This window comes from Bufo bufo, chromosome 7 (genome assembly GCF_905171765.1).
Source record: "Bufo bufo chromosome 7, aBufBuf1.1, whole genome shotgun sequence".
NCBI classification, from domain to species: Eukaryota; Metazoa; Chordata; class Amphibia; order Anura; family Bufonidae; genus Bufo; species Bufo bufo.
In genome coordinates this window covers 17075652-17098369 of record NC_053395.1, presented here as the reverse complement: position 1 = coordinate 17098369, position 22718 = coordinate 17075652, and the positions used below count along the sequence as shown (strand labels likewise).

The following is a 22718-nucleotide window of genomic DNA, read 5'->3' as shown; positions in this document are numbered from 1 at the left end:
GGCAAAACCTCCGTGCTTTGGTCCCAAATCGAGTACATAAGGCGTTGTCTGAGAGCTGGAGTATATGGGCTCCATCTTAGTTGATCAAGAATGATATCCACATCTCTATCATGTTGGAAACCTGGAAAAGGAGGTCATCTCAACAGAAGCTGGATTTTAAGAAAATAAACATCACATGATTAGGTTCCTGGTTGGTCGATCCAGACAACTTCAGAAGTAAGCGTAAAACAGACTTTATTCTACAGGTGTGTGATGTGTAATTAAGATGTCTTTTCAATACAGAAATACTTTTCACAGAAAACCCCTTATAAACATAACCAACACCAACGTTAGCCTCTGTGTTGTTAATTGTGTCCAAAATATACTACTAGTTCAGTTTGGCACATGTCATATATTTTGCAGGGGTTAATGTGAATCCAACATCGGGCTTGAGAGTTAAATCTTCCCTGGAAACTCCTGGTGGTGGATAGAAAGTAAATGCTTGAAGAAGTCCAGTGAAGAACAGGAAAAGTTCCATTCTGGCCAAGCTTTCTCCAGCACAAGCTCTTCTTCCTGTAGAAATAGAATAAATGTGTAAAGAATTAATGGTGCCGAAACGATACTTTATTAACAGAGTATTACAACAATGCTGCCAATTCCAGGACCAGCTCCTGAAGAAGGCAGGCATAGTGACTACACTTCTTTTTCTCCAGATATGGCTCAGCGATTTGGGCTTGGCAAAACTGAACATATCTCCAGTGGTGATGCTTATCTTCAAGTGTAGGGTTGCTTGAGGGTATGAGCTTACAGCATTTGAGGACATGTGTGTCATTGGGAACTGAAATATTGGTAGCAAGTTAAGGAATATCAAGGGATCCACTTGAAGGTGAGCATGTATCCTGGAAACTCAGTGTAATGGGGATATCAACTCTGACTTAGTCGGGGTATTTAGACACAGGTAGCAAACTTTTACCCTGAGACAGATACTCTAGACTCTGAATCATATATTTTAGGCAATGATACATTGCTGAATAATGTTAAAGGGGCTGTCCGGCCATATATATTGATGACCTATAGTCACGATAAGTCATCAATATCACCCCGCCGATCAACTGTTTGAAGAGGAGTCGGCGCTCCATGCGAGCTATGCATCTCTATAGGACTATGGCACAAAGTTTGTAAAGTAAAGGGGAGGTTGTAACTAGTGTTGATCTAGAATTGACTTTGATTCAAATTTCAGAAAAAATTTGACTCACCACAAAGCTGAATTTCCTTGCGCTCAATTATTTTTGACATGGATGTAAAAACAAAAAAACATTCTCACCTCATCCATTTGCCCACGAAAATGCCGTTGTGGCCATCTTGATTGAAGATACGGTACCACACAAAGAGATCAGTGATGACGCCACTGCCCCCGATTGACGTTGTGACGTCATGTCACATCGCAAGATTTCGCATGGTGTCTTCAATCAAGATGGTCACTATGGCCTCTACGCGACCCAATAGATAAAATTTGTATATTTTTTTTATTTCTTACTCTGATTAACCACTGAAAGGCCTAAATGTCGGCCTCAGATGCCACAATCAGGGATGAACAAGGCATCTGAGGGGTTCAATGACAGCAGGCGGCGTGATCACCGTTACTCGTCATTGCACCCGCTACATACAAAGAAATGCGGTTTGTGACAAACTAATTCGCTGCTAATCAAACTTCTTAGTGAAATTCGGTGACGCAGCCATGTTGAATTTTTCATAACTTTGCTCATCTCTAGTTATAACATCAGCAACGCAAATTGAATATATTATTTCCTGTTTGATTATAGTCACCCGCTCAGTAAAATGGTACGGCCTACTTTAGTCCTGTAAAATATCTCCATAGAAGAGCTGGATAGTACTAAATATGGCATCAGTCATGTGACCTTTCATGTGACCCTCACAAGTATCATGTGACCTGGCTTTCAGTTAACTAACCAGGTATCTAACAGGTGAAAAATAGTGTACTGAGGAGCAGAACATGAACACTATATACAGTATTACTGCTGCAGCCGCTTCTCATCAGTGTCTGTGTAGATACAGGTATGTGTGTCTTGTGTTTTTTCCCGCTACACTAAACTTTATTAACAACATGACAACAGAAAAAGCAACCATTTTACAATATCACCTAGAGACAGACCTTAATATAAATTCACACAGTGATGTTGTTCCTGTAATGACTACAATAAACATCATTATTCCATCACTAGTCCTATTTAATTTTCATGTGGATGAGTCCTGTGTGCAAACCCAGGACATGTATGCCATGTGTTCTTAGAAATTACATGATGTGTAGGGTGTCATATGTGTGAAGGAAATCATATACACTCCATCTTGTCTGCCATATTCTCATGCACAATTATTCTTATGCTGATGCTTGCATTTTTACATAATCTCTTGGACAAGATATACAAACTCAAGGCCAAATGTTTGTCTCCAATTTCGTGAGTTTCACTGCTTTTTGGCCTAGAGCAATGGTGTACACAGAGCTGTAAGGGTCCAATAGCAAGGATCAAACCAGGCCCTCCAGAGAGGACAGAAGGGTTTCTGCCTAAACCCCTTTCAATGACCCTTGGGCCATTTTTTCCACTGCCTCGTTTGCTAAAAGTTGTTCTTTTAGAAGTTAGAGTCCTGACCAAGTTTTCACCCACACAAAAAGAGGGGATGATCCCAAGTGGACTCCCTCTTGCCCTGGGCCCCATAACAGTCACATAGTTTGCCTCTAAGGTAGTTACACCCCTTGCCTAGAGCCATTTTGATATGCTGTCTGTAACTATATATACACTCTTGCTGAAATAAAGGTTGGAGTCGTTTGTGGAGAACACACCTCCTTGTGTCTCTGTGATGATCTTCCTGAGCTGCTGGACTTAACCCTTGATTTGACGCTATCTGCACATTGGTAGAGCAGAAGTTGCTCACAGAAAACTTTGCGCCCGAACAGGGACTGGATGGCACATGAGATGACTCGGATCGATGAGGATCGCTCACCAGGAAGAACAGACCTTCCTAAGCAGCTGCAAGGTAATATAAGGATGAGAATCCCTGAATGAAAATTCCTGAATGATGAGGGATTCCAGTAGGTTTGACTTCTTGTACATGGCAAGAAGAGTCTGTCCCCCTTAAGGAGTGTGTGAAAAAAATCACCAGTGGGATTCTGGGGATGTGGTAAAGGATTTGGAAATTGATAAGGGAACCTTCCACAAAGTAGAGTGCCGAAATGGGCTTTATCCCGAATACACCATAGACATATCACGTGGCGCATGAGTGAATGAAACTATTGTTGAGGCTGCCATAGACTTTAGCATGTGGTCAGGGTGGTCTGTGGAAACATCCTGACTTGGTGTACCAGAAGGACTGTTGTCCGAGGTATGAGGACCATAAGGATGCCTGGGAGGCCAGTTGTTTTCTTAGTACTTGGGGTGTAAATTGCCTTGTGAGCCAGGCCAAAGTCCTGTGATTGGACCGAGGCAGACCATGGGAAACTCACAGAGTAAGTCAGGGGATCTAAAGAGAACAGAGAGAGTAGGAAAGGACACTCTAAGAAGGATGTGATAAACTTTTTTTTAAAAAGCTAACATGCAAGGATGGATGTCTGTATTTTGAAAATTCAGGAGAGAAGTGGCTTGTAGATGAAGGCTGAGAACACACTACAGAAAAGTGGAAGTGTTTGTTATAGTAGGTTGTGCAGTTGGTTTCAGTTAGTTTTTGTCTGGCTGTGATTGAAGCTCCGACGGGAAAAGCAAAAAGGATGTTTAATGCTGACATTCCCTTGAACTAGAAGAGAGCACAGAGAGCAGAGCACATAGGTAGAACTGTAAGGAGGAATAAGTTAAAGCTTCTACTTAGAGAGGCTCACCTTATGGCGTTGTGCTAGGAGCACAACGTCCGATACAGCATGTAGGTTTTTATATCGCCGGCTCTACCACACATATTTCTTCAAGCATGGCAGTACAGGATCTGGTGCAGTAGTAGGACAAACAAGATCAGTGGCACAACCAGGCAGGACAGCAGGAGTAGATTGATTTTCTTTATTAACTCTTATGAGTGATGCATTTTGGGGTCAGACAGGCCCCTTCATCAGACCAAAGAGTGGGTCACATTGACAGGTAATATTTGACATTTAAAGCAAAAAAAATGCGGGGAAATGTGTGTGGGTGGAGCGAATTTACAACTTTCATTGATAAAAATTGCAAAGGACTTCAATTGATGAGTACTTAAAGTTGACACATAAATTGGCAGATATAACACCAATAAAATTATAAATATGTTAGTGGTGAGATAGTTATAACATTATATAGATGACATGATTTTTATCTGGAAAGGGGACAAGCATCTCTAGAACCCTTCCACAGTACACTCAATCGCAAAAACTTCAGTGAAAAAGTCCAGGTTCAGATCCGGGTACCCAAACTCGCAAAGTTTGGTACACTCATCTCTAATCACAAACTATTCCAAATCCCACCATAATGTGCGCAACATCCTCAAAAAACACTGGCACGTCCAACTAGCAGATCCACACCTGGAAAAGATTCTACCAAAACAGCCCTGTACCACCTTTAGGAGAGACCCCACCCTCAAGAGCGTTCTTGCTCCTAGCCGCCTAAAACAACATAAACCAGCTACCAACGACAATCTGCCTCTAATATATAATCCAGGTAGTTTCAAATGTGGGATGACCAGATGTCTTTGCTGCAGTATCATTTAGATCGCAACCAATCTCTCTCCTCCACCACCTACGGCACGACTTTCCAGATAAATTATCACCTCAACAGATTACGTAGTCTATCTCATCCAGTGTGGGTGCAGCCTGTATACCCTTATTCCTGTTATAACTTTCGTGAACAACTTAAGCCCTTACATTCAGTCAAATTTTATAGATTTTTATTTAATTCATTATGGTACTCATTTTACATAAGTTTTTTTTTTTTATATATCTTTACTTTTTCATTGAAACACCTAATATATCTTATATACACCTTTTATGCAGAGCTTTGATACCATCTAGTGGACTTTTCCATGTACGGCACATCGCACAGTGCGTAACGGGATTTTATGTGACTAATAATTTTAACCCTATCTTACAACTAACATATTTATGATTTTATTGGTGTTATTTGTTATACCTGCCAGTTTTTATGTCTAATTTAAGTACTCATTAATTGAAATTCTTTGCCATTTTTATGAATTCACATTTTTAGAAACACCTAAGAGCAGACCCCTAAATCTCTGGGGAATACTTCGTCAGATTAGGTGGCCAGAAAGGCAGCATTATTCCCCTTGATGGTGGCTGCCCCATCGCCCATGCCTGTAGTAGACACAGAACTGCTATGGACCCTCCAGAACCAGACATCCCCTCACAAGAAAAAGGTATGTATGGAGGGAGGTTCCATACAAGGAGGGTTGTGGAATATACACACTAAGGTCTGCTTGCCCCGTTGTTTGTTTCCCATGATGTCCGCCCTGTCCCAGTCAGTGGTCTCCAACATCAAGGGAACGTGTGCCTTACTTTTACAGAACTAGTTTGCCCCAGGGTTTCAAAATGTGGCTGCAAAATTGGTGTAGGGATGCGCACATTTGCAAGGCATAACCCTGGTAATCCTACCCGAGCACCCAGGAAGTGCACCTCATGACCAGATTATCTGTTCCAGGGATTGCAGGTGGACTACATACAGCTACCTATGGTGGGTACTTATGAGGATGTCCTGGTCTGTGTAGACTTGTCAGTGGGATAGCCTGAAGCAGGGTCATTGGCCAAGGCAACTGCTAAAATAACTGTCAAAAAGTTAAGTGATCTGTAGATATGGGATCCTAGAGACCATAAAAAGTATTAGGGGCATATAGTTCACTGGTAGTAACCCTAGTAACAGAATAGGAATCCATGTTCCCTACCATACACAAAGTAGTTGCCCTGGGTGGACTGTCTACCTACTGCCTTGTCCTTGGTCCAAGTCACCCCGAGAGGAAAGGAGAAACTGTCTCCATATGAAATACTTTTGGACAGTTTCCCAAGGACAGGACTGTACTTTCCCCAGCAACTGCAAGTTGCTCGTGGGTCACAGTTCGCTCACATATGACTGATGCCTTGTTTGAATTAGGCCATGGATACATTACACAGGACTCATACATGGGCTATACCATTCTACTGCATAAAGGGGTCAACTGTCTGATGTACAGTAAGAAAGGTATATATGCAGAATTTTAAATACTGGAAAATATATATTAGAAAATTGTATGATTTCCTATTATTTATTTTATTTATTTATTTTATGCACTTATATAGCTCTACTATATTCTGCAGCGTTTTACAGACATTGAATAATATAAACAAATACATAAAAAAATAAAAACTGAAATACCCCTTTAATTAACATGTAGAATTATGTGCGTTAGTTATTTTAGGGTTTTTTATTACCAACCTGCTGAGAAAGGCATAAATGCATCATTTCGGACAAACTTCCCATCTTTATCCAAAAAGTGATTGGGATTAAAATCATTGGGAGTTTTCCATTGAGTCTTGTCATTGAGAACTGATGTCAGGAATGGAATAACCTCTGTACCCTGTGAACAATAAATCATCAATAATCTTTCTTTACTATGTACATTTCCACATATGTGATTATTGGAGTGGCAGTAGACCCCATTGCGGTCTCTATCATTAACAATTAAATACATACTTGTTTGGAAAAAAAATATCCTGGTTATGAGAATTTTGTTTACTGAACTCACTTTTGGGATGAAGTATCCCCGAAAATACACATCAGTTGGAGGGGCATGTGACACATTCAGTGGAACAATATTGGCAAATCTCTGTAGTTCATGTATTACTGCATCAGTATAAGGCATTTTTTTTCTATCCTCTACTGCTGGCAATTGTCCTGGCTTAAGATGTGTTTTAATTTCATCCTGTATTTTCTCTGTAAAGTAAAAGAAAAAAATATTTTATTACATCATAAACTCACTCACACATGCCCATACATCTCAGTTGACAGATTATCGGAGCAATTTTCTATTTTTGCATGTTTGTTTTTCACGCCCTGTCTTCCCGAAGCCATAACTTTGTTTTCTTTTTCGGTTCACAAGCCGTTTGATGACTTGTGTTTTTTTGAAGGACATGTTGCACTTTCTAATGGCCTCATTTAATATTGCATAGGGTGTAGTGGGAAGCTGGAAAAAAAATTCAATAGGGGTGGAATTAGGGATAGAAATGAATTTTTATGGGTTTTGTTTTACGGTGTTCACTATATGGTAAAACTGACATGTAGTCTTTATTGTCCAGGTCAGTACAACTATGGTGATACCATATTTTTATGGTTTTTCTTATTTTAAAGGGAACCTGTCACCAGGATTTTGGGTATAGAGCTGAGGACATGGGTTGCTAGATGGCCGCTAGCACATCCGCAATACCCAGTCCCCATAGCTCTGTGTGCTTTTATTGTGTAAAAAAAACGATTTGATACAGCTCTATACCTAAAATACCAGTGACAGGTTCCCTTTAATACTGAAAAAAATAAAAACTTTTGACCAGTTCAAGCTTGGACTCCACTCAGTACAAAGAAGTCTGCATGTTCATGAGCATCTTATTCCACATAGCTTTCTTCCTTCACACTGTTCAAAAAAAAATCTAAAGGATACCGTCTTCAGCATAGCATAGTATTTCAAGTTATGGTTACTAGACTTCTGGAGAGGGGTTGTTAATTTATATTTATACTGATTGTAATGCTTGAAGTCGACAAGGATTCATTTCCCTCTGGATGAACTTTGCAGGATGATAATACTAAACTAGGTGGACTTTGGTATTTTTATTTTTTTAGCCTTACGAGCTATATTCACCAAAAGCCAAATGCTCAACCAAACAAACACACACATCTCCACTGTATATGGTAAGGACCTAGAACATTTGACAACAAATGGGAAAAAATCTGCACTGTTGTGGCCTCTTCCCAAATGGTAATTTGTGAATGGTCTTGAAAATACAGTGACACCTCTTTGAGATGACCACCCAGAAATCTATTTAAAAATGTCTTCTAGTGCGAAGGTCCTCACAAGGAAGATGGTCATTTGGAGAGTTTTCAGTGTTGTTCATTCAGTCACATTACGTTATGCAGCTTTTGGAAATAAACATGCACCTACATGTAATTACCAATGATCAACAATTACTAGCTAGAAACAATTACTTTGAATTTCTGGATACTTCATCATCAACAAAATTCCCCAACGGATTGTTGTAGATGTAGTTTCAGTACCAGCATCAAAGAGATCCAGGACTGAATATTGCAGATTTTCATCATGAAAATAGGTCTCAGGTTTTGTTGACTCCTGAAATCACATAATATGAGAAATTGCACAGGTTACTCGCAATGCATTGTCAGTTCGTCTCAACACGATTAATCCCTATCTCTGCTTTTATAGGATCATTCCATCGTGTTCTGGACATTTTTCACTTAAGCAGTAATTGTTTTGTATAATCTTAAGATTCTAGTGGTCTGAGTGCAAAGGATTAAGGCAATATATCTGTGAAGGTTCTCAATTATTCAGGTCATGGTATATCTGTAAAGAATAAATCAAGGCAACTGGACGTACTGTAGATTTCTTGAAAACATTTCACTCGTTCGTCCAACGAGCTTTCTCAATTCTGAGTGACTGTACAAAAATTCCGGGAATAAATATGTAACTGAATCAACATCTGGTAATTATACCCAGCATTGGGTCAAAGGTGTTGATCCCATTATCCTAATTGGAGTCAGTAGGTGATAAAGACTTCCCAGAAAAAGGTGTCAAGACAGCATTGTATGTGGCAGATAATAGATGTCTAACCCCCCCACCTCTATTCAAGCTTGGCTTCTCCATTTTTACATAGATGGCCTCCTTCACGCCTCGTTTGTACCAATCGACCTCTGGTCAAGATTCAGCCGTGTACTTACATCTAAAAGGAACAGGCCACACCTTTGAAGACAGTCAAGTACGTGTTTTGGATAAGGAGTTCGATTGGTACAAACGAGGCGTGAAGGAGGCCATCTACGTAAAAAATGGAGAAGCCAAGCTTGAATAGAGGTGGGGGGGTTAGACATCTATTGTCTGCCACATACAATGTTGTCTTGACAACTTTTTCTGGGAAGTCTTTATCACCTACTGACTCCAATTAGGATAATGCAATCAACACCTTTGACCCAATGCTGGGCATAATTACCAGATGTTGATTCAGTTACATATTTATTCCCAGAATTTTTGTACAGTCACTCAGAATTGAGAAAGCTCGTTGGAAGAACGAGTGAAACGTTTTCAAGAAATCTACAGTACGTCCAGTTGCCTTGATTTATTCTTTACAGATATTAAGGCAATATAGTATGCAACATCTATTGATCTTCTGCTTTGTCACCAATTCAGGTCACGTTCGAGCATCATGGTCAGGTGTCATGTCATTAGTATGTAATACGTCACAGCAACTTGGTGTGAATAGTAGAACCCGTAAAAAAATGTGTACAGGTAGCTGACTGAGGGGTAATAATAATAATGGCTAGCCACTAATGCTATCTTTTATCTGACCTTAGTGGGTTCACCAGATAATTCACAAAAAAGTTAAAAAAATGTCGTGGCACTGCCTGTTCACCTCCAAAACTATTTTTTATGACTCCAAAACAATTTTTTTAGAAGAACCTCTATTATTGAGGCATACAAAATATTTCAGGTTTCGAGCAGTGCTCTCCTTTTCAAACCTTTTGATTAACTTCATCTTGTAATTTGCAGCCTTCCAGTTGCACTTTCACTGTACACAGGTGGAGAATTCTCTTCCGAACGTCTAACTACAGGGATCCTTTGATCTTTCCCTAATGTTTTCACTTAATCCACTGACTTACAGGACCAGATTACTCTCAGGCCACAGGGCAGTCAATTTACCACTATGTACCTTCCACGAGCTTGCACCCAGAGCTGATGGGTTCCTATAGTCCACACTGGCCCCACTATGGCTTCCTACAGAGTTGTTCGGGCCCGCACCACTCTCTAAACTTGTCAAAACTTTAGCTGACCCATACACAGGTGATACTTAAACCATGCCCTCAACTATTCTGGATCCAGCGGGACAGTCCTAAATTTCGGCCTTTGTCCAGCACTACCAGGACGGTTGTTTTGTGTCCAGATTTGAACAATATCTGCTTCCTTATATCTCATATAGCTGAATACAATAGTGAAGCAGGATGCCATCAGTTCCCTGCTCCCTCCTTGCCCTGCCATCTGTGGTTTGGTTCAGGCAGGCATGAAGCAGTGTGCCAATAAATTTTGGAGTTTTATCAATGGGCTCGAGGATCTTTTGATCCTGGGTTTACTTTCTCCATGCACCATTCTCATGTGCGTTGAAGAAAATTTGGAGTGGTGAGTAGTATTGATCGAGCACCATAGTGCTCGATTATTTGGGGGCTCGGGACAAACACATCGGGATGCTCGGGTGCTCTTCCGAGCACCCGAGTATAATGGAAGTCAATGGGAGAACCCAGGCATTAAACCAGGCACCCCCTGCTCTGAAGAGGGGAGGGTGCCTGGTTCATAGGAAAAGGTCAGAAATTGATGGAAACACCACCAAAATGGTTCGAGAACAGCATGGGGAGGATGCCTGGATGTAACTTGGACTCCCAGGCACCAAACCGAAGATAAAATCGATTTATAGGAAAAATTATTTCCTGTATATTTATTTGTACATAAAGTGCAAGTCCTGCCAAAAAATATAAGGAAGATGCACCCCGATACAACCTGTATATCACATAAAGGAGGGCCTCATTCACACTGTGGTACAATTGTTCATGTAGTTGGACTCCTACAGTCATAAAACCTATGCACTAAGGGAAAGGGCTGCAAAAAATTACAAGGAACTGGCACTCCAATACACCCTTTGTTACACATAAAGGAGGGCATCATACACAGCCTTGAAAAATTATGATTGATGGCCTGCTGGTGACCATCAAAAACATTTGGAGCAAGGGCCTGCTGATCTGACTATCTAAAACATTATGGGCGAGGGCCTGCTGCCGCTTTGGTGACTCAAGATAACCTGGGGTCGATCGCACGTCCCCGTGACGTGGACGATGCATTTGGATGTCTTCCCTATCATCTTTCGATGTTATTTTCAGCCCAAACCATGTAGACCATGGGTAACGGGGGAATCATGGTTTGATTCCGGAGAGCGAGCCTGACAAACAGCTACGACTACCACATCCAAGCAAGGCAGCATGCGCGCAAATTACCTATTAGTTATAATTAGGTGAGGGCCTGCAGGTGAGCTGACCCTGTGTAAAAGATTTTAGGTACGGGCCTGCTGGTGAGACCCTGTAAATGATTGTAGGTAAAGGCCTGCTGGTGAGCTAACCCTGTAAAAAATTATATGCGAGGGCCTGCTGGTGAGCCGACCCTATAAAAAATTATATGCGAGAGCCTGCTGGTGAGCTGACCCTGTAAAATATTTTAGGTGCGGGCCTACTAGTGAGCTGACCCTCGAAAAAGTTGTAGGTGAGGGCCTGCTGATGAGCTGACCCTCTAAAACATTATATGTGATGGCCTTCAGGTGAGCTGACCCTGTAAAAGATTTGAGGTGCGGGCCTGCTGGTGAGCTGACCCTGTAAAAGATTTTAGGTGCAGGCCTGCTGGTGAGCTGACCCTCTAAAAGGTTGTAAGTGAGGGCCTGCAGGTGAGCTGACCCTCCTAAACATTATATGTGAGGGCCTTCAGGTAATCTGACCCTGTAAAAGATTGTAGGTGAAGGCCTGCTATTGAGCTGACCCTCCAAAAGGTTGTAAGTGAGGGCCTGCAGGTGAGCTGACCCTCTTAAGCATTATGTGTGAGGGACTTCAGGTAAGCTGACCCTGTAAAACATTGTAGGTGAAGGCCTGCTGGTGAGCTGACCCTCTAAAAAATGATATGCGAGGGCCTGCTGGTGAGCTGACCCTGTAAAAGATTTTAGGTGCGGGCCTGTTGGTGAGCTGACCCTCTAAAAAATTATATGCGATGGCCTTCAGGTGAGCTGACCCTGTAAAAGATTGTAGGTTAGGGCCTGCTGGTGAGCTGACCCTGTAAAAACTTATATGCGAGGGCCTGCTGGTGAGCTGACCCTCTAAAACATTATGGTTAGGGGCCTGCTGCTGAGCTGACCATTTAGAAAATTATGGGAGAGTGCCTGCTGCTTAGCTGACCATTGAAAAAAATGACAGTGTTCAAAGCAGGGCATCCCTATTGCGCCACTAAAGGTGAAGTTCTTGGACCAGCGCAAGACTAACCAAAGCGAAAGCATTTGCCAAAAATATTTTCATTAATCAAAAACGAAAGCCGGAGGTTTGAAGACGATCAGATACCGTCGTAGTTCCGACCATAGACGATGACGACCGGCGATCTGACGGCGTTATTCCCATGACCCGCCGAGCTGCTTCCAGGAAACCAAAGTCTTTGTGTTTTGGGGGGAGAAAGGTTGCAAAGCTGACAAAGTACAGTGTATGTTACAGAATTTTTTTTGAAGAGCACACGTTGCACAGCAGATGTGGCCCTGGTAAGGTCACTGTCAGAAGAGGACACCGTCTACGGAAAAATTCAATTTTATGTCACAGAAATTTTTTAGAAGCGCACATGTTACACAGCAGATGTGGCCCTGGTAAGGTCACTGTCAGAAGAGGACACCATCTATGGAAAAATAAAATTTTATGTCACAGAATTTTTTTTGAAGCGCACACGTTACACAGCAGATGTGGCCCTGGTAAGGTCATTCAGAAGCGGATACCATCTATGGAAAAATTAAATTGTATGTCACAGATATATTTTAGAAGTGCACACGTTACACAACAGATGTGGCCCTGGTAAGGTCACTGTCAGAAGTGGACACCATCTACGGAAAAAGTACACTGGATGTCACTAATATTTTGGGGATGCGCACACTTTAAACAGGAGATGTGGTGCGGATAATTTAACTGTCCGCAGCGGACAACATCTACGGAAAAAGTGCACTGGATGTCACTAATATTTTAGGGATGCGCACACTTTACACAGGAGATGTGGTGCGGATAATTTAACTGTTCGTAGCAGCCTATTACACTGTATATTGCTGCTGTCACACAAAATAGTCCTTAAAAGGACTTTTGGGTCTCTGAAAAGTTTTTGTATAAAAACCTTCCTATTACACTCACTACACTGTCTGTCTTCTATGCGCTACAAACACATATTGCTGCTGTGAAACCCAATAGTCCTTACAAAGACTTTTGGGTCTAAGAAAAGTTTTTGTAAAAAAAAAATATTCAATTACAACTCCCTACACTCTCTGTCCCTTCTTATGCTCAGCTCTCCCTGACTTAGAATGAGCCGAACATGCGTCATCGGGTGCTATATAGCACCCGGTGACATGTTCCGGACAGCCAATCACTGTAATGCCAGTAGCCAACATGGCTACTGGCATTACAGTGAGGGCAGTACTTACCTGCACTTTTATTGGCTGCTTAGCGGGGAGGTGACGTGCGGGGAGGAGACTCGAGCATTGAGCTCGAGCACATGCGATACTTGGCCGAGTACCGCCATGTGCCGAGCATAGCGATGCTTGAGCCAAACTGGTATTCGTCCAAGCATGCTCGCTCAACACTAGTGGTGAGTTGACTTTACTTTGTGGTTTGTTCATTACGAAGTGAGGGACTACATAACTAGGAAACAAGAGGGTAAAAAAAAAATTCAAGGGTCATGGAAAGTAAGTAGATATGCCCTTCTGTCTGAATGGCAATTTCTGGAATTCTAATGTGGAGCTAATTTTAACCTCTTGTTGCTTTTTTGTATGTTTTGACTAGAACAGAAGTATGGCCCAGATGCTCCCAATATAAGTGATGACACTCCTCTTCAAGATCTTCAACATCATATTGGCATCTCACCCGTTACAGACACTCACCTGTTCCTGTTTCAAAAGATATGCATCGATATATCCAGTGATGTCATTGGCGTTGAACTCCAGTCTTTGTTTCTTTACAGTTTTTTGGATAAAGTCTTTTAGATTTTCGATGTTCCGCATTACTTTCTTATGTAGACCCAAGAGTGTTCCAATGAAGGGATAAAAATTGAACAGCTGTAGAAATAAATAACTTCAATTTAGATTGTCTTGAAAAAAAAAAGAAAAAGAAAAGAATAATGCAGACATGTTTAATGTCTATGGGAGCAAGCACTAAGTCTACCAACTTCAGACATCGAGGGTATAGGTAGTATGAGATTAATGATGGTCACAAAAAAAAACGGGTACATATATTTACCGTCTCAGATATAGACTAACTCACTTAAAGGGATTGATGGTTTAAAAAGCAAAAACAACAAAACTTTATTTATGATGCTGGTTAAAATATATTAGTCCCTTGATTGAAATGAATATAAAAGATCTAAGGCTACTCGCAGTACACTCAGGTGCTTCCACTGATTGTGTGGCTTTCCACTGGGATCTATGGTTTTCTCTCACACTCCAAAACCATATGGATAGGATGATCTATGCAATTGTTCCTAGTTGAGAGGTAGGACAATTATATGACTGATAGACCTTTGTACAGCGCTGCAGTGCTTGGTGGTGCTAGATAAGCAACAGAGAAAATAGGACCAGTCTCTAAAAAAGTCAGAATGACAAAAAAATGATATCTCTGTCATCCCCCACTATCCCTGGTTCTATTCCGTCCAGGATCCTTTCTGGTCTTTATTTCCTGGTCTCCATCAACACACAGGAAATGACTGCTCAGCCGATCTCCGCACCCACCTCTGCCAGAGATTAGCTGAGAGGTCATTTCCTGTGTATTTGGAGGGACCAGTAACTAGAGAACAGGAGACCCAGAAACACTGGAACCAGGGCAGCGAGTGAATGGTGAGGTACTGTAGGTCTTATTTTGCTTTTCTATGGCATTCTTACCTTTTTTTACTATTTACTAGCCAGACAACCTCTTTAAATATACATAATGTTTGATAATAGCTAGATCCAATCTCATGCATGGAAAAAGTATGCCCCATGTGGGTGGATGCTGGAGGGTCACTCACAGGATACTGCTGTAGGAGGATAGAAGAGATGGAGCATGGAGGAGGCATTGTATCTGGCTATAGTTCGTGGTAGTGTGGATGGTTTTAGCTAGGTGTATTATGGACTGTTCTGGTTCTGGGTCCTGTGGATTCTCTGGTTACGTGCTACAACTGTCTGGAGATACTTTTAAAGGGAACCTGTCATGTTGAACATGGAGTCTGAGTTGCACAAAGCATGCTATAGAGCAGGAGGAACTGAAGAGTTAGATATACAGTTTTATTTGAAAAAACTTGTATTTTATACATTTATATTCCTGCTCATTCTGGGCTTTGAAGAGACGGTCCTATCAGTGATTGACAGCTATCGCTGTAAACACAGTCACGGAGGGCAGGCTGTGAATCACTGATAGGACCGTCTCCTTGACTGGAAAGTCCAGAATGAGCAGGAATATAAACTTTGGTATAAGGCACTTGTGCAACATCATAGGGCCAGGTGTGAGCTGGATTCAGAAGCCTGGCCCTGACTGTCAAAAGGTGAAAGGAGCGGCCTAGCCTAAGTCCATCAAACTGATAATTAGCATGTTTGGACAAATATGGATTTCTCAGATTGCCAAACAAGAGATGCTGTTATAAATGATTCTGAAAGCCCTACCAGCCGTCACGTGGGGGCACTGTGGCATCATCAGATCAATTATTGCAGAATGGTTTCTACAGCTTGTTGGGTGTAGTACTGTATACAGGTCCTAGTGCTATTAGCACCTATTGCTATTTGGAAAGAACTGGCCCAAGGACAAGACTGCACCTTTCTAGAAGAAAAGGAGATTGTTTTTGTAGCTTAGCTGTTTATTATAATGTAGTCATTTCCCCTAACCTACATCTTTAAAGAAGTCTTCTATCATCAAGAGCTTTTCGGGCAAAACCCCCACATGACTGGACTTGTGGAGAAAAGCATATTAGCTTCCTTCTCCCGGACACTGGATTCTGGTATCTTTTCTCCCCCACTGCAATTACAGAGCTCTGGTCCCCACATATCAACATGTGGTTTGACGGCTGCTGCAAGCAATCACTGGCCTGAAGAGTGACACATCTCCATTGGCTTATGTGACCTATTGATATGATGAAAAGGGGATGTGGCACCAATGTGGCCAATGACTGGCTGTAAACATGTGGAGACCAGAACTCTGCAGTGACAGTGGGGAATGCAGGAATCCAGTGTGAAGGAGCAGGTAAGCATGCTTCCCTCCACAGGTCTGACCAAATGGGGGGATCTGCTTGAAAGGCCCCTGAAGATGGAAAAGTTAATAACAAAGCTTCTTATACTGGTGTTATATGACCTACAAGGAAGTACGACAAAGTGATACTTTAGAGTACAGAGACCATTATTCCACACATAAAAGAGGTAATTTATTATTGTTTTTGGCATATTTTTGTTGCAGATTTTGTCGCAAAGGGGTTTTGTGGCAAAGTGTCACGGCTGTAAGTGAGCAACTAGAGCATACACAGAAAATAGAGCCACTGACCGGACCCAAACTAGGGAGGATAAAGGGTGACCCCTGTCAGACCGTCAAAGCTTTCCCTATGCTGCTAAGCACATACCCGGATCCTAATGGTGGAACGAGGCATGCCCGCGTACCTAAAACTGATGACCACTGTAACCCCTACAATAGTGGAAGGGGCACGGCCACCGGTGCCCTGCTCAGTATATGGAGGGAACCGTGGTCGCCTCGGATCCGGTCAGAAAACAAACAGATACACTACAATGTCTGCACACTTAGCTGAAGGTGCTGCGGCAGCAGAGAAGACGGATCCAAAGACAGGTGGCAATATCCGGAGTACTTGCTGCAGCAGAACAAAGGTCCAGTGAAATGATAGCATACAAGTGAAGATACTCAAGCAAGAGCTACAACTCAAATGAGAAATATAATCCACACTCTACAAAAGAAGGAGGGGTGATTTAAAGGCAGAGAAATCAAACATAGGAGGAACAGCTGGAAGGAGGGAAACAGAAAGTAATGACCTCATCCCAGGGGCGGAGAAACAGAGCAGTGAGAACTCCTCCAAGCTCTGGTAGTGACATCATCACAGGGGTGGAGAAACAGAGCTGTGAGACCGTCTCAAAGCTCTGGTAGTGACACAAAGTCTGCGACTTTTCCTGCTCACGCCAGTTTTCTGAGTTGGTGAAAAAAGAAGGGATGGCGTGGGCGAGAACGGGTCAGCCGACCCGTCTCATTTATCATTTTACATGCCAATTTATGTCAAGTAAAATGGTCTTAAACTACGCCAGTAAGGGACCTGGTGCAGTTTAAACCATGCTGCACAGTCGGCGGCACCAAGTGCCAAAGTTACATATAGGCCTGCACCACTACAAAAATGTTAGCGCATCTGCTGAAAGCGCAGGGAGATTAAGACAGGAATCTAAATCACCTGCCTTAATAAATGACCCCCTAAAGACCCTATACTAATGAAACTCACTAAGAGACTGGAACTGGATACATAACGTTTGGAAGTTTTCTCACCAGTGCTTTGGGTTCACCCGCCATTTTGGCATTTTCATCTAACATTCTGATTAATTTTTGAAATGTTGGGTCATCATACTCAAACCTGTTGCCAAAGATAATGGAGCAGATGACATTGGATACAGCGCTGTTTACTATCAAGTGTGGATTAAATGGTTTGCCTAGAAGAAAAAAAATTGAAATGATAAATATTAAACAAAAAGATTTAAAAAAATATGATACACTACAACTGGTCATTTCTAGGCGCAATTGAGTCAGAAAACACTACTCAATCAAGCTGGAGACAGAAGAGCACTGCTAGAACCTCCATAGTCCAGTCCTAGAATCCTAGCAAAACTCACTTGATGGCTTTGTATTTGGAAAGTGTAGTCAATGGAAAAGATTACCGAAAAGCTAGAAATACAGATGTCAGGTATAGGGTTCTTGGTAAATGTAGGATAATTTTCAGGGGCGTAGCTAAAGGCTCACGGGCCCTGGTGCAAGAGTTCAGCTTGGGCCCCCATTCCTTTAGTGCTTGTTGGCAAGGGGCAGGTGAGCACATAGCCTTCCTGCTGCCAGAGGCAAACATTGAAAGGGCACCCCCTCATGCCAAATTCTTGACCTAACCCTTTCCCTCCAGCCAGAGGTGTAAATTGAAAAGCATGCACTTTCTATAATGTCAGTGTCTTATGTGGCACAAGGGTTTTTGGGCCCCCTCAGGCTCCTGGGCCCGGTAGCGACAGCTACCTCTGCACCCCCTATAGCTACGCCCCTGATAATTTTTACCATTGTAACATTTAAAACTTTCTCTAAGGGCAATGATTTCATCTTGAATTCTGCCTTCTAGAGATTTTTTCCCCATTCCAAAGTCTCGAAGTGTTGATAGTGTGAACCTCCTCATAGATTTCCATTCTTCTCCATGGGAAAATATTATACCTGAAATACAGTGAACATGGAAATACGTGAGATGATCAATTAGTCATACTGGGCAGAAAGTAGTCTTGTAGGAACATAGCTAGAATATTAAATGAATACAATGATACAATTTTAGGAAGGAATATTTTAAGTTTTTGTTTAAATGTGTGGAGTAAAGTAGATTTAAAATTACATCAATAAGTTAAAGGGGTTATCTGAGACTAAACCAGACCTCCAGACATGGCTGACTGCAGTGGTGATGATATTCACCTGGTCCACACTGCTGGATTCAGTCTGTGTGGCTCCCAGACCAGCACTTCGGCCCCCCCCCTTATATAGCAGACAACAGCGGCTAATATCTGCGATCGGTAAAAATGCTGACTGCGGATATTTAACCCCTCAGATGCTATGGTCAAATGTGACCACGGCGTCTGAGAGGGCTAAAAGCATGTGCTTCCGGAGCAGGAACACTTTCACCCGACGGAGAGCGGGGAAATCGCCCTGTTCTAATTACATTGACCTGTAATACTGATTTACAGTAATTTGACAGCTAACAGAAGGGATTGAAAAGCTTGTGTTTGGACTCCTATAACATGGATTAAAAGAACATTTTTTTTCACCACTACTTTATTGGTGCTGCCTCCCTTTCTTTATTTTGTTCCACTAAGGAGCCATTTGGACACAGCTCCTGCAGGGGCACACACATTTTTTTGTTTGCTTTACTGAAGGGTGCTATATGCTTTTCTTTTTGTTTAACAGAAGGGGTTAGCTATGAATCTTGGTGCACACTGTTACTGCCACTGCTGCTGACTACTTGAATTTTGGTGCACTGCACAGTTAAATCCATGGCGATAAATTAGACCTGATGGTAACTTTGACCTGTAATATTGACAAACATTAAATCTGCAGCTAATAGAAGGGATTAGCTCTGAATCTTGGTGCACTGCACACTGATGTACACGGCGTTACACTTTTCCTGCACTCTCCCTGCAGTTTACCTTCCAAGCCTTCACACTGAGATTGGGCCACCAAATGGGAAGAGTATGATTAGACCGATTGGGCTGGGTATACCAGATTTATAGCCATTTGTGACAAATTAATTCGGAACGATTCAAATTTCTTGGTGAACTTTGGTGAAGCTGCCAAATCAAATTTTTCAAAACTTTCCTGGTCTCTAGTACTGACTCAAATGATGAAGAGCATAAGTCAGTTCTACCGCATAGTGAACGCCGTAAAAACAAAACCCATAAAACTGTGGCGGAATCGTTTTTTAATTTTTTTTTCAATTCCACCCCATTTGGAATTTTTTTCCAGCTTCCCTCTACATTGCCATAATAAATGGTAGAATTATAAAGTACAACTTGTCCCACAAAAAACAGGCCCCCCCCCTCGGCTATATAAATGACAAAAATAAAAAGTTATGGTTCCAGGAAAATCAGGAAGGGGTTAACCTTTTTTTTTACGTTTTGTTTATGACCCACTATGGGACTTTAACTTTTGGGGGCCTCATCCCCTCTACAATGCATTACAATACATGCTGTATTGTAATTCATTACACTGCCAGTATTACACTGACAGTGTGCCACCAGTTCGGTGGGCGGAGCTTGCGCTTTGGCTCAGAGTTCCTTGTGTACATATAGGGTATATGCAGGTGTGTCTCTCCTCCTTATGTGAGGCCACACGCACACTCCGCCTATATTCTCCAGCCGATGGCTGGTCTTCAGGATGTATTTAAAGGCACCTCCTTCTACAGGAAGGCACCTTAGCAACTTGGTCACTAGCTTGTGTAGCCCTATTGTGTGAAGGTGTTTAGTGACATAGGACTATGTTCACAGAGTTCGCCTTATTGCTGCCAGCCTTGACCTCAGCATTCGTATCCTGACTACGCTTCCGTCTGATGAGCCTCTGTCCTCCCAGGGGCCTCTGGGTGTACCGTACCACCTGGAGGTCAGTCCCAGTTCCCTCGTGTCCCAATCCCCCTCAGAGGTAGCACTTGGTCCGCTCCTCGAGGGGTTCACTTAGACATCGCCCTCTGAGGAAATTGGTCTCGTGGGACAGCGGGTTTGCATCCACTGAACATAACAAAGAAGAGGAAGAAGAAGATAGAAAAGAGGAAGGGAGGGAAGGTAGTACAATTAAGTTGATAATGTACATGACATAGATGATGGAGAAGAAAGAAAGAGAGAAAGAGAAAGGAAGATCACAATGGCCACTACTTTCTTTCTGCATGTATTACATAATACAAGACCATCTGCATGAAGTTTGTATGTTCTCCCCATGTTTGTGGCAGTTTTCTCCAGGTTCTCCGGTTTCCTCCCACACTCTAAACACATACCGATAGGGACTCTAGATTGTGAGTTGTGAGTGATAATATCTGTACAGCACTGTGGAATATGTCAGCACTAGATAAGTGAGTAAAATAATTACATGAAAATTGGTTCAGATGTTTGGAGTGGCCAGCATTTTCAGTTTAGGTTGGCTTTCTTTGAAGCTAGTGTGCACCAAGGATTACAACATGTAACCTACTGAACATGAGATCTGGGGGATGTTTCCATGTAGGGCAATGTATTGATTTGGCATTGATGGGTGTGACTCTTCAATTAGCCAAAGCAGCAATAGTCCCTCCAGTCTCTATAGATGGACGACTGGACTGTAAAATATTTTACCAAACTAGCAAGCTTGTTTAGAGAAATTGTAGGATTCATAGGAAGCCCAATATACTTACCATGGTTCTTTGATGTTAAGTCGAAGAGTGGAGACCTTGGCCTGTCTACAAAATCATCACCCTGGGTGACAAGAGCTTCCTTCACAGCCTTGTATCCGGCAATGACCACTACTCTCTTGGGTCCAAAATGCAGAGTAAAAACGTCCCCGTACTTCTCAGACATCTGCAAAATATCATCATTGGCTGTGAAATGTTAACTGATATCAATCGTTTTCTACTAAGCAGAAATTGTATTCTCAAATCTAGTGACTCTAAAACAAAGCCAATAAGGACGCACTCACACCACCATACAGCACATACGCAAAACTGCTACATAGTCCGACTATAGATTCACATCTATTTCTATAGCCTACAGTATCTGGCTTAAAGGGTTATTCCAGGATTTTAGTATAGTTGGCTTATCGTTCAAACACCCAGCTGATTATCTCTGGCCCTCGAACTCTATAGTTCTGATCATTGTAAAGTGGATAGAGCTGGTTGCATTGAAGAGAATGGGAGCGGTGGTGCAGTAACCAGCTCCGTCCACTGCACAATGCACAGAACTGTGTAACTCCAGCGCCAACTTCTCAGAGAGGGCGACATAAAGCTGGCAACAGTTTCCTTTTAATTTGTAGTTTGCTGTTGCTCACCAATCCCATACAGGTGCACAAAGAACTGTGAGTCAATAAGAAGTCCTCCCAGTTCTGCACCTTTCTGTCCACAACATACAGTTTCATGGAAAAGGCAAGGGAGAATCTGCAGCTGCATCCCCCTCCTCCCTGTCTCCTATTTATTGTAATACATAAGGATACATTTTGTGAGGACACAGATGTAGAAAAACAGTTCTGAAGCTGGTGGAAGGTGAGGAAATTCAAAGTTAAATGATTACAAAGTTTCATATAATCACATAAACTATTGATCCCTAGTCCATATCCCACAGGGTTCTCATCTACCTGCTCTTTGATCCAGTGCAAATATATCTTCAAGTCAGCAAATAATCAACAGTCTGATGAAACTTACTAAAGCTTGTGAGGATAGTTTAATACGAATCCGGAGAGTCCCTGAGGTTTTGGCTTCAGATCAATTCTTGTAGAGTTGAATTCAGGTCACGAGAGGGATGGTGGGATAATAGTGATGAACAATTATGGATTCTTATCCAACGTTTGTGTTCTTTGCTTTTGCAACCTTTCAGATGTTAACTGTTAATAATTCCCCAATTTGCACAATCTTTTCTAGACTGAGGGACACATTGCCAGATAGAACTAACTCCATGGTCCACAATAAAACTTAAAATGGTATTACCATCTAAGATATTTATGCATATCACGATAGTGTATATGTCTGATAGGTGCCAGTCCACATCCAGGACTCCTACCTATTACCCTTTTTAGAAAAACAAGAGATACCCATTCTGACAATATATAACCACTGGTATAAATAAAATGGAAGTTTAATGGTGAGTGACGGAAGTGCTGAGGTGTGTAATCTGCAGGCAGTATTTTATAGAGCAGGAAGAGCTGAGCAAAGGTAATTACAGAAGGTAGAAAAAGCAAAGGTATAAATGTATAAATTACAGGTTTTACTGAATCTTCTGC

The 22718-nt window shown here is 42.0% G+C and overlaps 1 protein-coding gene across 3 annotated transcripts in view; it reads right to left on the bottom strand.

The window, feature by feature from the left end:
- Positions 1-217: 217 nt before the first annotated feature.
- LOC121007378 (cytochrome P450 2K1-like) overlaps positions 218-22718 on the bottom strand; it is a 61354-nt gene continuing 38853 nt past the window's right edge. For 2 of the 3 annotated variants that reach the window (XM_040439263.1, XM_040439262.1), the window contains exons 2-9: positions 21145-21307; positions 18291-18440; positions 17526-17686; positions 13913-14086; positions 8187-8328; positions 6739-6926; positions 6429-6570; positions 218-552 (exon numbers count right to left, since the gene is read on the bottom strand). In XM_040439263.1, the coding sequence (XP_040295197.1) occupies positions 368-552; positions 6429-6570; positions 6739-6926; positions 8187-8328; positions 13913-14086; positions 17526-17686; positions 18291-18440; positions 21145-21307 (1305 nt within the window). In that variant the 3' untranslated portion in view covers positions 218-367. Of the gene's footprint in view, positions 553-6428; positions 6571-6738; positions 6927-8186; positions 8329-13912; positions 14087-17525; positions 17687-18290; positions 18441-21144; positions 21308-21773; positions 21900-22718 lie in introns of those variants that run through there. The other variant, XM_040439264.1, reaches the window with a different exon arrangement.